General features: G+C 45.2%; 2 protein-coding genes across 2 annotated transcripts; both read left to right on the plus strand.

Annotated features, from left to right (window-relative positions):
- Positions 1-5,521: 5,521 nt before the first annotated feature.
- LOC137787536 (alcohol dehydrogenase 1-like) lies at positions 5,522-9,790 on the plus strand. The gene is made up of 9 exons (XM_068580089.1): positions 5,522-5,569; positions 6,320-6,421; positions 6,998-7,139; positions 7,516-7,603; positions 8,380-8,599; positions 8,768-9,028; positions 9,102-9,234; positions 9,339-9,477; positions 9,576-9,790. The coding sequence occupies exons 1-9, from the start codon at positions 5,552-5,554 to the stop codon at positions 9,607-9,609; spliced, it is 1,137 nt and encodes a 378-aa protein (XP_068436190.1). The 5' UTR covers positions 5,522-5,551; the 3' UTR covers positions 9,610-9,790.
- Positions 9,791-10,928: 1,138 nt separating this feature from the next.
- On the plus strand, positions 10,929-15,320 carry LOC137787534 (alcohol dehydrogenase class-3 chain L). Its single transcript, XM_068580086.1, has 9 exons — positions 10,929-11,003; positions 11,567-11,668; positions 12,175-12,316; positions 12,414-12,501; positions 12,610-12,829; positions 13,435-13,695; positions 13,873-14,008; positions 14,845-14,983; positions 15,234-15,320. Exons 1-9 carry the CDS (start codon positions 10,986-10,988, stop codon positions 15,256-15,258), a joined length of 1,131 nt encoding a protein of 376 aa, XP_068436187.1. The 5' UTR covers positions 10,929-10,985; the 3' UTR covers positions 15,259-15,320.
- The last annotated feature ends 788 nt before the right edge of the window (positions 15,321-16,108 follow it).

Genomic DNA, 16,108 nt, shown 5'->3' on the forward strand with positions numbered 1-16,108 from the left:
ACTAACTGTGCAGTGTGTATTAAGGAAATTAAATTGAGTTTAAACAGAGTGTGCAAAATGCAAAGTATGTATGTATGTGTAGTGTATATGAACATAACTATAAATGTGAATGTGTACAGAGATTAATGAATCAGTCCGCAGAGGATCTGGCCAGAGGTGACTTGTTGTAAAGTGTTATTGCCGTGGGCGGGAATGTTTTCCTGTATCTGTCTTTATGACGGCGGCTCTGTGTGAATCATTTGGGCAAAGTGCTACGTGTGCTACGCTGCAATAGGTGATGGAGAGGGTGGTCCGGGTTGTCCAATATGGACAGTAGTTTCTTCAGCGTCCTCTCCACCAGCTGTTCCAGATGCTCCTGCTTGCAGCCGATGATGGAGCCGGCCTTCCTAACCAGTTCGTTAAGTCTGTTGGTGTCACCGGCTCCAATGCTGCTCCCCCAGCAGACAATGGCGAAGTACAAGACACTGGCCGAAACCGACTGGTAGAACATCTCCAGCATCTTGCTGCACACGTTGAAAGATCGAAGCTCGACTCATCCCCTTCTTGTCGGCAGTGTTGATGATGTTGACCTTCCAGTTCAGTCGGCTGTCGATGGAGACACCCAAGTACTTGTACTCCTCCACCATGTCCACGTCCACTCCCAGCGCACTCAGAGGTCTAGGAGCTGTCGTCTTCCTCCTGAAGTCGACCACCATCTCTTTGGTCTTGGCCACGTTCAGAAGCAGGTGATTCACACCGGCCCACTCCCTAAAGTCACTCACTGTTCTGTACTCCTCCTCCCGTCCATCCCTAATACACCCAACCACTGCAGAGTTCCCACATGCTGGCAAGCAAATTGCAGAGGGTCCAGCGAAGATTTCACCTGCGGTCGGAGGTGGGCCAAGACCAGCCTCTCCAGCACCTTCACCCCACGTGACGTGAGCGCAACCGGTCGGTAGTCAATGAGGCCAGAAGGAACCGACTTCTTTGGGACAGGGACCAGGCTCGACATCTTCCACAGCACCGGGACTTCCTCCTGCCTCAGGCTCAGGTTGTAGAGGAGCTGGGTGGCGCAGGTCTTTAGGACCCTCGGGCTGATGCCATCGGGAACTTCCGCCTTGCGATGGTGTAGTTTCTTCAGCTGTCTTCTCACCTGGTCAGTCGTCACAGAGAGAGGGGGGAGGTTGGAAGAGCCCCTTGATGTTGAGGGCTCAGTGTTTGTGCAGCTTAACAAGGGGGGGGGGACAGAGAGGGAGGTGTATTGAGTGGGGGAGACAGAAGAGGGCTGTGAACTAAACCTTTTGAAGAAACAGTTTCGCTCATTGGCCCTCTCCAGGGAGCCCCCTGGCTGTCTCCCTCCCACCTTGAAGCCAGCTATTTGCTTCATCTCGGTCCACACCTCTCTTGTGTCGTTCTTCTGGAGTTTGGCCTCCAGCGTCGTCCTGTAGGAGTCTCTGCCCTCCCTGAGCTTCACCTTCAGGTCGCGCTGGACTCTCCTTAGCTCATCCCTGTCTCCAGACCTGAAAGCAGCCTTCAGGTCCTTGGTAATCCAGGGCTTGTTGTTGGGGAAGCGGTGCACAGTTCGAGGTGGGATGGTGATTTGTTCACAGAAGCTCTTGGATATCGTGTCGTAGGTGCAGTAGCATCAGAGGCCGATGCCTCTGATGCTAAAGACAAATTGAAGACAAATTGTTGTTGAATGTTGAAGACAAATTTCTTCTCCTATCGAATTTTGTGCACTTTCCTACCATGTCTGTGGCTCTATGAGACCCAAACCTACTGGTTCCTTTGATGTGAAATCTCTAAAAACACCAACAAAAAATATAGTTTTCTAAAAAAGTTTGGACGCTGTAACTTTGAGCAAACATTACTCAAACAAGAGCACATAACACATGTTGGGTAACATTTTATTCAGTGATTTGGTGTTATTTGCTTTATGGCAGCACACAATGTGCTGCCATAAAGCAATTTTGTTTTTCATTCATTTCACTTCATGCCTTTGTGGGCTCTCCTGACAGTTGTGTTTGCTTGTCCCGTCCTGATTAGTGTCACCTGTCCGTCATTAATCCTGCAGACGCCTCTCCTCCTGTTCACATGTTCTTACTTGCCCTATCAGTCTTGTCTTTTACAATAAAACCACAAAAGAAGCTTGAACATGTCTTATTTTTCAACTCAGTGGCATCCGGCCATTGAGCCGTTAGAGCTAAAATCTGTTCATTTTGTAAAAAGTCACAAAATGCAAACTGTTTGATAAATTTTTCTGTGTCTCTTTGAACAATTTAGTTTCGGGTGGGGGACAAAATTTAGTTAGGTTTAGGAAAAACATTGAGATTGGGCCTAAAATAACTATGTACAGTATTATATAACAAAACAAACGCGAGGTTTATGCAACAAAACCACAACAACAAAAGCTAAAATTGTTTCAGATGCCAGTCTCTGGGTTAAAAAGTCGTGTGGATGCTCTTTAATCTGTGTGTCCACCACAAAAATAATTTCAAATTAACTTTCCATTGTCATTGTGATGGTCCTGAGCGATACGGGGGGAAAAATGCCTCCGTACACAAATCAATTGATCGCGTTTCCTAACTATTTCACGGCCTGCTGCAATACAATACTGGCCTGGAAGTTGCACGCCATCTTGAACTGTTCTCACAGACGCTCATGACCTGGACAGGGACCTGAATTAACCCACTGAGGCAGCTGTCGGGAGTGAGAGCATTTTTTTCAAGCATACAAACTGCAGAGCTCCCCCTTTCATATACAAGTAGTTGCATGAACACGCTTTAAACTACGAAGCCGCTCCCATTAAAACATTCCTTCCCATGATCCAAACCACTTCTCCTATTTAGGGTCGCTGCAGCGATCCCAGCTGTCATTGAGCCAAAGCAGGGTTCACCCCGGAGAGGTCACCGGTTTATCTCCGGGCAGAGACAGACAACCGTTCACTCTCACATTCACAGCTACAGGCAATGTTAGTGTAGAGCAGCCATTCTGCGTGGGCATTTTATTGTGTGGTTTTAGTCACCTTAGTTTGTGTGGTTTGATTTGGTTTGTGTGAAGTAAAAGTTACTTTTTTGCCGACATTTTGTGATTTACTTTTTGTTTTACATCTAACTCTACACTGACCTCCCTGACGCTGCAGCTTATTCCCACATAGTTTACTTTCTTGTTTGTTCAGTTCTTTTGATTAATGTACTAAATGTACAATGTACTCCAACCCTCTCTTTGTGTGTCTACGTGTAGGCTTTCTATTGAAACTCACTTGTTGGTTTTCATCATTTTATGCAGAGTCTATACGATCTATATTGTTGTTATAGTGGTCTCTGGCTCCAGTTTATTCTGGGTTGTGTGTTGTATGTCACCGGCTCACATTAAATCAAAGCAGTTTTTTTATTTTCTTTCTTACTCTTGTGAAGGTCTGGACCGCTGATCCACTCTTAAATTCCTTCGGCGTTCCCTCTTCTATCGTGTTTTGGTCAACGTCCCCTGAGCAAAGGAGATTTATTATCATCTTAAACTTTCAGATATTTAATACCAGACCACTCTTCGCTGGGATCCAGCTTGAACCATGCATCACTTATCAGGAGATGAGGCTGCAGCTGCGTGGTCTCTCTATCCCAAACACACGGTCCCAGAAACCTGGTTTTACATTCACAGCACTCTGAGGAACAACTGAGCACTAACCAAGCACTAACAGAGCACTAACCGCGGGTCGGTATTTGACCTGTTGGGAGTGTTGTGTTGTCAAATCGTTGGGTGCACTCGAAGAAAGGTTGCGCATTCAGTAAGTTATAATAGATGTTATAAAAATTCAATGGTGACACGGTGTATAAGGTTCTCATCTGAGGGTGCCGCGGTCGAAAGGTCAGCAACAGCTGTCTGTTGATAGTTAACTTTATACGCTTTAACTCAAGAACCACGAACCGTGCAGTACATTTGATAATATAGTTTAGTGCATTGGGCGTAGTAAAACTAAACCAGTCTCCTCTGGTTTAGTTTTACAGCGTGCGATTGGCTAGAAGTTTGACAGAGGCCGAGGCTTTAGAGGTTTTAGAGTTGGTACTCTAGCTTCTCCTTGCTTCAGGTGCTTGGCGTCATCTCTCCCCTCTCCTTTGTCGCTGGGCCCAAGCACCCTCCCCTAGAGGAATAGATGTCCAGTGTGAGGTACCTGGTACAGTGTTTATCTTAGGCTTTCATTTGGAGAAAAAACTTCCATCATGTCTCACATTCCTGGCATACCTGAAATACTTCAAAGTGGTACAACTAACTGTGACTTTCTACCACGTTAAGAATATACATGTGATCTGTAAACTACAAGTAGACTACAGATCAGAACTAATAGCAAATCATTTTTCTGTGACTTCCTGTGTATACTTTGAAGGCAGCTGAAAACCGTCTGGTCCAGTCCCAACCTGCACCCTTACGGACTCACGCAAAGTCCTTGAGGGTTTAGTGGTGTCCATTGTCAAATTGTCGAGTGCCTGAGGGCTCTGTGGCAGACATTTTGAGCCCTTTTTTGAACAATTTCCGTAATGTTGACTTTGCCTAAGAGAATGGCCCACAATGCATTGCAACGTGAGGTTAAGCGCGCAGTATATAGACCAAAAAAAAGAAGGTAAACCCGATAAAATACCTTTACAACATTACGGATTAAAAACGGAACATGAAAACACATAAAATCAGGAGTGCAAGCAGATAATATGAATATATTTTTTACATTCAGCGAACATATTTTGACAAAAACAAATAGTTTCAAATGACTTCTAATCTCGTGAAGAAGACGTTCAAATCACTGAATAAAAAGTATAAAATAATTACACAATTGTACACAATATTTTATGTAGTCACGTGATGTCCTATTCATATTTACACCAGTTCAAGCCTTCACAGCCTCTCACACTCCAATATTATTACAACTTAGCAGCTGAAGTCAGTGAGTCCCAGAGGGTTTAGGGCTTAAGGGTTTAGGGCTTGAGGGTTCAGGGCTTGAGGGTTCAGGGCTTGAGGGTTTAGGGTGGGGTTTGGGCCTTTGGCCTTTGGTTCGCAGTTTTTAATAAACGTCTCCTGCAGCGGGCGCCTGCTCCCATCTGGATTTCAGGCTCCTATTGTCTGCCCTGTCTGTTAATTGTTTACTGCTGTGTCTGATGACCTGCCCGTCCCTGTGGATTCAAACCCTGTTGTCTTGTGCCCTGGTGTGGGATCGTACTGCGTCTTGTGTGTGTACACCGGGTTTGTCCCGTTGTGTTCCCTGGTTTTGTCATTCTCGTTCCTGCCCGTTTTTTTGGTGATTCCTGTTTTCGTTCATCTCCCTTTTTCCCTCGGCTTAGTTTTTGAAATAAATATTATTTTTTTGCAGTGTTAATTTGGATTTTGGGTCTTTTACCCCACATCGTAACAGCATGGGTTTACCAATGTTTACCAATGTGTTAACCAATCGTCTCAAACTAAAGAGAAAAAAACTTATCCTCCCTTTTCTTGTGTCCTGCCCTCTTTTTTAACTGCTGCTGCTTCGGCTGCGTCTGCACTCTTCTCTGAACTCCTACCCTGCTTGTTTGCTCCCGTTGCAGCAAAAATGGACACAGCTGGGAAAGTGAGTACGATCTGACATGGGATCATTTGTATCTTTTTGTGTTTATCATTTTAATAATGTGTGCATGATATGTGCTTATGTCCCATGACACTCTCATGCATGCACACACACTAAAAGTTAATGGAACAACATTATTACATGTGTATTTCACGTTATCTGAATGACATGAAGTTGATTCGTTTGACATTATCCTGTGCTCCTGGGTTGTGTAAAGTTGTGTGAGGTTGTGAGTTTCCTGTTTGTGAATGTGAGGCTGACTGGAAAGTGGTTGTGTGTAAAAAAAATAAATAATAATTGATTCCTTCAGTGTTTTCCTATTGTGTTTCTAATCTTGTTAATAATATGCAGGTGATCGCTTAAACAAAGCAAACAATCTTCCTTTTAGAATAGTTAATAATGGCTAAGTGTGATGGTATCTTAACCTAAAATACCCTCTGTCTCCTATGTTCTGGCTCTGTCCCCTCTGGCTCGTGCTGTGTTTTGACTTGTGTTATCATGTAGATCGTGGGAACTGTCTATATTTACAATGCGAGGATAATGTGAATGTGTATGATCAGCTACTCTTAATGATGGGGCATGCTGTCTTTTCATATTTACATTTAAAAGCGGACAAACTTGTTTTGTCATGTCTTCTGCTTCGGTCTTGGCCCTGTGGTTAATTGTTTGAAACCTTTCCCAGTTTGATTTAACAGTCCTATAATTGCCATATCTCATTGCTGGGTCATTGCATGTGGTTTAACTGCCCTGCAGGTCATCAAGTGCAAGGCAGCAGTGGCCTGGGAGCCCAACAAGCCTCTGGTGATTGAGCAGATCGAGGTAGCCCCGCCCCAGGCCAACGAGGTCCGCATCAAGGTGAGAGACGTCCACTAACTGTCACTCCTTTGGGGCGGCTGTGGCTCAGGATGTGAAGTAAATCATCCTTTAATCACGAAATCCTGCTTAGTGAAACTTACCAGGCCTATTTAGTAACACGTTTGATACGCTACAAACAATGCTACTATAATGTTGCTCGTGTAATGGGAATTGTGTAATCCTAGTTGTGTTTGAACTGGTACAAACGTATTGACGAGGGGGTCATGTATCAGCTGCTCTGATGGTGTACGAACCCCCGTACCTGGTGTCAAGTAATCAATCGCTTGTGTGGACAGGTCATAAAATTAAGGGCAGGACGAAGACCGTTGGATGTTTTGATTCCCACGCTAACCATATGTCCCTCTGTGTGTATTCAGTATATGTGATTGTCACTCTTCAGTGCATCTTTTGGCAGACTGGTGTGTGGCTCTGTATAACGATGCCAATTCTCTGCTCAGGGACTAAATGGACTAAAAGACATGTTCTGTTATTATATTTGTTATTTGAACACTCTCGTCAGTCTGTCCCTGTTTAATCCTTTGTGGTGTCATTGTTTGGTCACTGTCTTCGGTGCAGATTGTGGCGACTGCGGTGTGCCATTCTGACCTGTACCACCTTTTAGAGGGCATGCATGAAGACGGCTTCCCTGCAGTCCTCGGCCACGAGGCAGCCGGCATTGTAGAGAGCGTTGGGCCAGGGGTCACTGAATTTCAGCCAGGTCAGTACAATATTTTGAAATTCATGGTTATTTGCTTTCTGTAAAAGAGTGAGACGAGAAGATTGATATGTCTCATGACTGTCTGAGTACGGAGTTTAGACATGCTTAGCTTAGCTTAGCATAAAGTTTGGAAACCGCTACCTTGGCTTTATCCAAACTTACGAAATAAAGGGTCATAGTTGTTCAAAATTTTTTTGACTTTTTGAAAAATTGACGGACCTCTTAAGGTCACTATTACCAAGTTGTCTCCTTAATTCGTACACTCATAGTTTTACAGATGGTGGAAAGGGTTGTAAAGGCTGTAAATTGAGGCCACTCTTGCCATTGTTTGACACCATCAGGAAAGTTGGAGATTAATATTGTTTTTGTCTTTCAGGAGACAAGGTCCTTCCTCTGTTCATCTCCCAGTGTAACGATTGTCGCTTCTGCAAGAGTCCAAAGACCAACCAGTGTGAGAGAGGATGGTGAGCTCAATGAACAATTATACACTCTTCTGTCAACTCCTGAAATTAATTTCTGCTGGGCATATGTTCAAAATGTATGTTAAATGCTTATCGTAATTATTGTATTCAACAAGTCTCTATGAATATAGCTGTTACACCTATAAATACAAACAGTTGACGGCCACAGAATGAAGTCAGTGATCTATTGTAAATAGCTTACAGGCAAAGAGTCCAAATTGCATGCAGGTAACAGGCAGACAGAACACAGCATGGCCACAATGATGACTCAGGCCAGACCCCCTGACAGATGACTCGGGGATGTCAGGATGGCTCCCTGAACAGTTCATTGGAGGATTCAGGGGAAACATGCTGAATCACAAATGGGCAGCTGCTTCGCCAACTCCAGACAGGATAGCCCGACTAGCCGACTGTAGCCATGACCTACAAAGGTAACAAGTTCCTCAGAGAAAGTTTTGAGGCCACTTCACTGCATTCTCCAGATGCAGTTTTTACTATTAGGGCCCTTTTTCCACCAATCTATGAGGCACAGGATGCTAGAAATCCGCTCACATATGAAATGCAGTGCTGGGTCCAGGACTGCAATCATTTGGTGGACGGATAGAAAATGTCAGTGGTATGATTTGGGGAATGAGAAACATGTCATGAGTGGAGGGACAGAGGGACTAGTGTGACTGTTGGAACAGTAGTTGCTGACTGATGATACCACAGGACAGATGGTTTGGATTTTGGTTCGTTTGTTTGTTTGTTCTAACGTTTTAAACCATTGTCTTGTTCAGGGCTAATGGTCGTCTGCATGTGATGTGTCCGTTGGAGTCCAAGTTCACCTGTAAAGGGAAGAAGGTGCTGCAGTTTACAGGAACCAGCACCTTCTCTGAGTACACTGTGGTTAACCAGATGGCTGTGGCTAAGATCGACCCCGCTGCCCCTCTGGACAAAGTCTGTCTCCTTGGCTGTGGGATCTGCACAGGATACGGAGCGGCAGTGAATACTGCTAAGGTGTGTCTGTTACACTGAACACAGTCCAACATGTATTGTTAAAGGAATAATGCATCTAAAATGACACATGCTGTCAGTAGCACCAAAGTATCTTGGAAGAACAAGTGTTTTAAGAACTAAGACGTCCGACCTAAAGAGTCATGTTGACCGAGGTCTGTTGTGTCGTAGGTGGAACCGGGCTCCACATGTGCTGTGTTCGGCCTGGGAGCTGTGGGTTTGGCTGCCGTCATGGGCTGCAAGGCTGCAGGAGCCAAGAGGATTTTTGCCGTCGACATCAATCCGGACAAGTTCGAGAAGGCCAAGGTGTTGGGGGCGACCGACTTCCTGAACCCCAAAGATCACAGTAAACCCGTCAGCCAGGTGCTGTCCGAGATGACCAACGGAGGAGTGGACTTCTCCCTGGAGTGTGTCGGCAATGTGGCGGTCATGGTGAGACGGATGCAAAAATGTTTGCATGAAGATATAAAATGCATTGGCTCATTCATGCCATTCCTCCATGTAGCGCAGCGCCTTGGAGTCGTGTGTGAGAGGTTGGGGCGTCAGCGTGCTGGTCGGCTGGACGAACATGAACGACGTTGCTACTCGACCCATTCAGCTCCTCTCTGGACGCACATGGAAGGGCTCCCTGTTCGGAGGTGAGACCGATATGAACATCACTACTGTCTAATTAATCTCTGGTAACTAGTTGGTGATATTCCAGATGTACTCTTTGCTCTTACTAAGTGATTGTGTGTCTCAGGCTTCAAGGGTAAGTATGCCGTGCCCCAGATGGTCAAAAACTACCTGGACAAGAAGGTGAAGGTGGATGAGTTCATCACTCACAACATGTCTTTGGACCAGATCAACGACGCCATCGAGCTGATGAAGCAGGGCAAATGGTAGATGTACACTCCTTTACTTCCTCCATCACTCAAAGACAAAACAGACCAATTAAAAGGTGCCGAGTGTCTAATTTCTCTTTTATTTTCCTCCACAGCATTCGGGTCGTCATTAATGTTTCTCCAGAATGAGATGTGATGCTTCAAATGGCTCCCAAGTCATTTACCACTTTTTGCAACAAAATATCAACATAATTTACAAATAATGCAGTGCACATAATAAACTGAATACTACTGATTTGTCAGTTATGGGAATCATCTGCAGTGTTCGTAAACATAAGCTAAACCTATCAAATTGTTTAAAAAGAGCTAAATAAAGGTTACAAAATAAACTCTGTGGCTTTCTTGCTTTTGTTCTGTTTTCTTGTGTTGTATATCACAGGCACAGCATTTACATTGTCTATAATGCCTCTGAATGCTTAATTAAACTATGTTTAAAGTCTCAGTAAAGCAGTTTTCCTTCATATCTACTCAGACTAGAACATTGTATGAGTGTTTGTTTAACTTGGCAGACAGCGTTGTAATTATTCTGCTAGCGTGGACTCCAGGATTTGTCCCCGAGCAGTGCTTCTGCTTGCTTCTTGAAGACTATATCATAAAAGATACAATATTGTAGTTGAACAACAGGGGCACTAAATGAAAAAGGATATGAGATCATAAAAGTACATATAATAACAGCTGATGTTTGGCACTGAGTTTTTATGAAGACTATTGTTCTCTGTTTGCACCGATGGCTGAGCGGATGGTTTTAACTAATTATTCCTCATTGTTATGATCTTGGGGAAACAAGCGCATCCCCTTTTCAGGTTTACACACTAGATTTGGTGTGATTGCCTTATGTGAGTTTTCGTAATCTGACAGGATATAAAAATGATTACCACCCGGGCTGCTCCTGCTTCCATTCATTACGAAACTGGAATAACAAACTTAAAGGCCCACTTTAATTAAAACTCAACCGCACATTGTCAACAGATTCAAAAGGGCTCGTCAAATGTGACCTTACCCAGTATATGTTACCATCCAACTCTTAATTAGTATACACTATTCACTCAATAATACAGGAACACTATTACTAGATACAACTGGATGAATTCTAAATAATAAATACTCTGATGTTTTTTTTTCTCTCATTTCAATTACAATGAGGGCTGGATTTAAAAGCCTGAATAAAACCATCACAGTAAGCTTCATAAAATGTGGGTCTTTAGTTTTATTCATTTTACAAAAATGAATTTAACTAAATTGTCTTTTCCCCCGCAGCTTTCAATTCAGTTAATTCTTATAGTTAAATCTTATTCCTGCATAATCTTCTACAAAGAAAAAAACGCAGGTTTTTTCAAACGACTTGTTTCAGCTGTTTTCCCATTTCTCTTTACATCATTGCTGGATAGTTTGTGGCACTTCCTGTCGCAAATATCAGGAAGTGTCTGAATCCCCTGGTCTCGAGTGAGATAAGACCTGCACTCTACTCCAACCCTTGTGAGGGAGAGACCACTCGGGGAAACAGCATGGCAACTGCAGGGCAGGTAAGCACGCTGGCTTCTCCTCACGTCAGAATAATGGACTTCTGCAAAGGTTTTTACAGATTGGAGCTAATCTACAAACACAAACACTCCCGTTTGTGGAGCAGAAGGAATGCTAAGAGGGAGGGAGGGGGGGGTCTGGAGGGCGGGGTTGAATCTGCTATTCATTTTGGAACATGAGTTATCATTTAGCTGTAATGAGAAACCCTCTCGCGCTATCTCCAAAGAGCAAAGGCGGTCATTGGAGAGTTTTGGTGTTTTTGCTGGCCGACTCTTGCAGAGCTGTAGTTGAGGCTTCCTGTCGTTGCAACGCGTCTGCACAATGGGGGAGGGAAAGGTCAAGGTCTGATTGAGGACACATTTTTTCATGGGTGTGTTATTCAAAGCCTGTAAAGAAACAGAGCTGAGGCGAACTGACCCCGATCCTGTTTTCAATAGTGTGCAATGACATAAAGCAGCAACGTGTTTTCCTCCATCCCGTTGACTCAATGCTGCCTCTCCACTAGAGCACCGAACGAACGGGTTACATGTCCACAGAATTGTTTATGTGGCATGTTGTGTTGCAGGTCATCCGGTGCAAAGCTGCCGTGGCATGGGAGGCTGGGAAACCTATGGTGATGGAGGAGGTGGAGGTGGCCCCTCCGAAAGGCGGGGAGGTTCGCCTCAAGGTAACGGAAGAGGGGCCGACCTGTCCGCTGCGGAAAGATGAATTAAGATTGTTGTGTTTCCGAAAACTCTTCACTGTTAACATGTTGTCACTTCAGAATTTAAACCCTTAAAGGCAATGCTGTAACTATGGAGTTGTAGTTCAGTATATTATGCTTATGAGCTACACCATATAATAACCAGCTCCACCTAAAAGCTTATCTGGAGTCACAAACACCTTTTGAGGTGGACAAAAGAACAGTTTTGTTTATTGTCCCTGTATGCATAATTTACCATAACCAAGAAAGATCTTTTCTTCATATAAGCGCAATCTTTACAAAAGTAATAAAACAAAATTCTCACAAATCAGCAAAATGGGTAATAAGATTTAAATGAAATGCCTAAAAAAAAACGTTTGATTTGTAAAATCTGATCGATTGTTCCCCACAGTGCAGCAAGTCTTTGTCTTCGGTTAAGAGCATGTAACAAACGGATCGAGCATGGATTAGATCACAGCCCTGTATTTCAGATTGTGGCCACAGGGATCTGCCACACTGACTCCTACACTCTCAGCGGGTCCGACCCCGAGGGGGTTTTCCCGGCAGTGCTGGGCCACGAGGGCGCCGGCATCGTGGAGAGCGTTGGAGAGGGAGTCACCAAATTTCAGCCAGGTTGCCCCCTTTCTTCAAGTCACTTGACTTCATGAAGGTTTGCTGCACCCAATGTGCATGCTCGACTGAACATGCTTTTTTTATTTGTTGGTTTTAGGGGACGCGGTCATACCCTTGTACGTCCCACAGTGTGGAGAGTGCAAGTTCTGTAGGAATCCTAAAACCAACTTGTGTCAAAAGATCAGGTAAAAGTCCTCAGTTAAAGAGTGCGCAGGTCCACTTCTGACTGAAATAATCTATTGCCCCGTGCAGCCGATCAGTGGTCAGATCTGCGCTTGTGTCTCGTTCCCCAGGGTCACTCAGGGCAAAGGCTTGATGCCGGATGGGACAACCCGTTTCACCTGCAAAGGCAGGAGCCTCTTCCACTTCATGGGCTGCAGCACGTTCTCGGAGTACACTGTGGTGGCGGAGATCTCCCTCGCTAAGGTGGACCCCAAGGCCCCTCTGGACAAAGTGTGTCTGCTGGGTTGTGGCATCACCACGGGTTACGGTGCTGCTCTCAACACCGCCAAGGTGAGTCCGCCGCCGTCTCGGATGTCAACTGTGCCTCGACCGGACCTCTGAAATTACAGTGATCGATTGTCGTCAATGCAACGCTCGCCAAATCCTTAATTTGGCTACCAAACAGAGGAACGTCTGCATTTTGTCAATTGTATCCTGCAGAGTACTGTATGGCGGGGTTTGGTTGGTAACATTTTTTATTTGGGTCGAATTAATATAAAAATTGCGACCGCTTGACGCAACTATTTAAAAATGGTTTGGAAATGTTGTTTTGGTCTTGGGGTGACAATATTGGGACAGTCGGCTGATCCAACGCTTTGTTAAAGACCAACGTGTATCACCAATTATGAAATGCGTTGCCATGAAATTTGACGTTGACGTTCATGGTTCCCAGAGGATGAAGCTGAATGATTTTGGTGATCCCCTGACTTTTCCTCTCACGCTTCCAGCAAGTCAAATGTATCACCTACTTGATCCTCTTGTGTTACTGGCTGAATTGGCATAAACATAAATGAGTGACTTTTATTGACCCCAGAATATGCGTTCTCGTGAGTCCACTGTTCAATCATTAGCTGCCAAAATGTGCCAACCTGTATCTGCCTCTAACGCTCACCCAGGTGGAGGCCGGATCCACCTGCGCGGTATTTGGCCTGGGGGCGCTGGGCCTCGCGGCAATCATGGGCTGTAAAGCAGCCGGAGCAGCCAGGATTATTGGAGTCGACCTAAACCCTGATAAGTTTCAAATCGCCCGGGAGTTCGGGGCCACCGACGTGGTGAACCCAAAGGACCACGGCAAGCCGATCCAAGAGGTCCTGGTGGAGATGACGGATGGCGGCGTGGACTACTCCTTTGAATGTGTGGGCAATGTGGCAATCATGGTGAGTGGGGGATGAATAATTCCACTTTATTGACCATGTCCACTCCACCCCCAAATCCCAGGCAAAGGCCTTTTAAAATAAACACATTTGAGCAGTCCAAATATATCATGGTGAGGTTGTGGTCACCTGCAGGAGCCGTTTGGATCCGGCTGATGTTTTATTGTCTCTTGGTGGCAGAGGGCAGCCCTGGAGGCCTGCCACAAAGGATGGGGCACTAGCGTCATCATCGGAGTGGCAGCAGCCGGACAAGAGATCTCCACCAGGCCCTTCCAGCTGGTAACCGGACGCACCTGGAAAGGCACTGCCTTTGGAGGTACCGCGTTAGTTGTTCTGGGAATTACTTGTTTAGGGACGACGTGACGTAAGGAGGGTCCTCATTAAACATGTTAGGACAGTTCGGTTCAGACATTGACGCGCCCTCAGGAGAAGTTTGCCTTCATGGCTTCCTTCCAGAAACGGTTTATTTGAACTTGTCTCTAGTGACGTAGACTTACATTGTAAGCGATTAGGGAAGGAGGGGGGGGGGGGGGGCATCCTTACAGTTTACATTGCAATAGAACAAGGGAAGTCGGATTTTAAATGGCAGTTTGAACTGTAAAAATCCACATGGGTGTCACGAATCATCTGGATCAGGGCGTGTTGAGGAGTGTCACAACAGCAGGCTGTAAGCCGTACACATATCGACCGAGGGAAACATACATCGGACATGTGACCGAGGAGTGTGAGTCATAGGACGCCTCCCACAGAGCCCTGGGAGCGTAGATACAACACACATAATGAGCACATGTACCGCACAGAGCGAACCAGTCGTTAGTGTTTTACAGTAACTGCTTTGCCACACTGGATCGAAGTCAGGCTGTTACATAAGTATGTACTCGCCCCCCGATGCAAACCGTCCTCGGTTTTGTTAAACCTTTATAAACCCGATGTCTTTTTCAATAGAAAGAAAGAAAGAAGAAACCTCTTTTGTAATGAAAAGAGCTGACAAATAGCTCAGTCCACATCCACATTTGCACACTTCTACTTTGTAAACGCTTGTTCTTCCCCATGCTGCCGCGAGCCCCTGCAAGTACAGACCGAAAATAAATAAATAAAGTGTGCAACCACTACTTTCCTCTACTCTAATGAGCTCATTTACACTTTTCCCAGGATACAAGACCGTTGACAGCGTTCCAAAACTGGTGGAGGAGTACATGAGCAAGAAGCTCAAAGTGGATGAGTTTGTGACTCACACTCTGCCCTTTGAGAAGATCACTGACGGGTTTGATCTCATGCACGCCGGGAAATGGTAAGCCTCTGTTTAAGAAAGATTTTTGAAGTTTGTTTTTTTAGTCAACGCACAGCGTCCCTGTGGGTTCGGTCTGTTGAAGGCGTTCTGTGTCAGTGCTGCCCTCTGTTGAGGACAGAGCTGAGAGGAGTGAGACAGGGTTTCATAATAATGTGCACCATGAGAGGTCATACAAGGTCTTTCCTCAAATAGGAGCTCTAATTCAGTCAGTAAAAAAACAAAGCAATATAATCCAATCTTCATCTTCCAGCATCCGTGTCGTCCTTCAGCTCTAGGAGTGAAGCAAGCACGGGAATCTCATCCTACACTGCTCAGTTTAATAAATAATCTCTCAATTCCCTGTTTGAGTGTGTTTTATTTGAACAATACAGTCAGACACATCTTTGATCGGAGCTTCTTCCCCTCCCCGAAGGTACGGGCATACGCAGAGAGAACATCGTGTGAATGCGGGGAAAAACAGAGGAACCACAACAAGATTATGGTGAAATACTCTTTGATCTCGGCTGAATGAATAATGAGGCAGTGAAATCACAAACGCCCGAACGGCACGAAGGACGGACAGTTGTTTTACTCAAGGATTTGAAGTGCTTCATTTTGAGGGGAAGCTCGGACGTCGAGGCCCGATGAAGTTGTGGGAGAGCGTGCCGAAAAGGCCGAGCAGACGAAGTGGAACGAGCCTCTATTTTATTCTCCCTGAAGGATTTGAGAACAACGCTGTTTTTTTTGTTAAGTTTTCACTGCTAGTGTTTCTCGCCGAGCTCGGCTGATGCGCCTTCCGTTTCCCCCCCCCCCCAAAAAATAATAAAGTTGACTCAAACTGAAGCGGACTCGAGAGGATTGCGACGACTTGCTTGTACTCAGCGGTGTCACACCCGGTTAGGCGTAACATGTCAGCGGCCATGTTTCCCCCAGTAGCTCAGTGCATGCTCTACAGCTGGAACCCAGAAGCTAAAAGTTTTTCTCCCCCTTCAGTATTTATACGGTTTTGAAGGATTCGTATGAGGACACATGAGCTTGAAAAGGATGTTTTAAAAGGGATTGTGGGGCATTTTAGCGTCAACCTTAAACTACTTCTGATTCTCAGTTGGGCTTTTAGTGAACGGGAGTTGAGGTTTCTGGATCGCG

This window comes from Clinocottus analis, unplaced genomic scaffold, assembly GCF_023055335.1.
Source record: "Clinocottus analis isolate CAN_PGR_092001 unplaced genomic scaffold, fCliAna1.0.p SCAF_17, whole genome shotgun sequence".
Taxonomy (NCBI): domain Eukaryota; kingdom Metazoa; phylum Chordata; class Actinopteri; order Perciformes; family Cottidae; genus Clinocottus; species Clinocottus analis.

Coding starts and splice junctions, on each gene's coding strand:
- LOC137787536 (XM_068580089.1), top strand. Junction 6,422..6,997: donor CCAACGAGGTCCGCATCAAG/GTGAGAGACGTC, acceptor TCTTCGGTGCAG/ATTGTGGCGACTGCGGTGTG. Junction 7,140..7,515: donor GGTCACTGAATTTCAGCCAG/GTCAGTACAATA, acceptor TTTGTCTTTCAG/GAGACAAGGTCCTTCCTCTG.
- LOC137787534 (XM_068580086.1), top strand. Junction 12,502..12,609: donor AACTTGTGTCAAAAGATCAG/GTAAAAGTCCTC, acceptor CTCGTTCCCCAG/GGTCACTCAGGGCAAAGGCT. Junction 13,696..13,872: donor TGGGCAATGTGGCAATCATG/GTGAGTGGGGGA, acceptor TCTTGGTGGCAG/AGGGCAGCCCTGGAGGCCTG.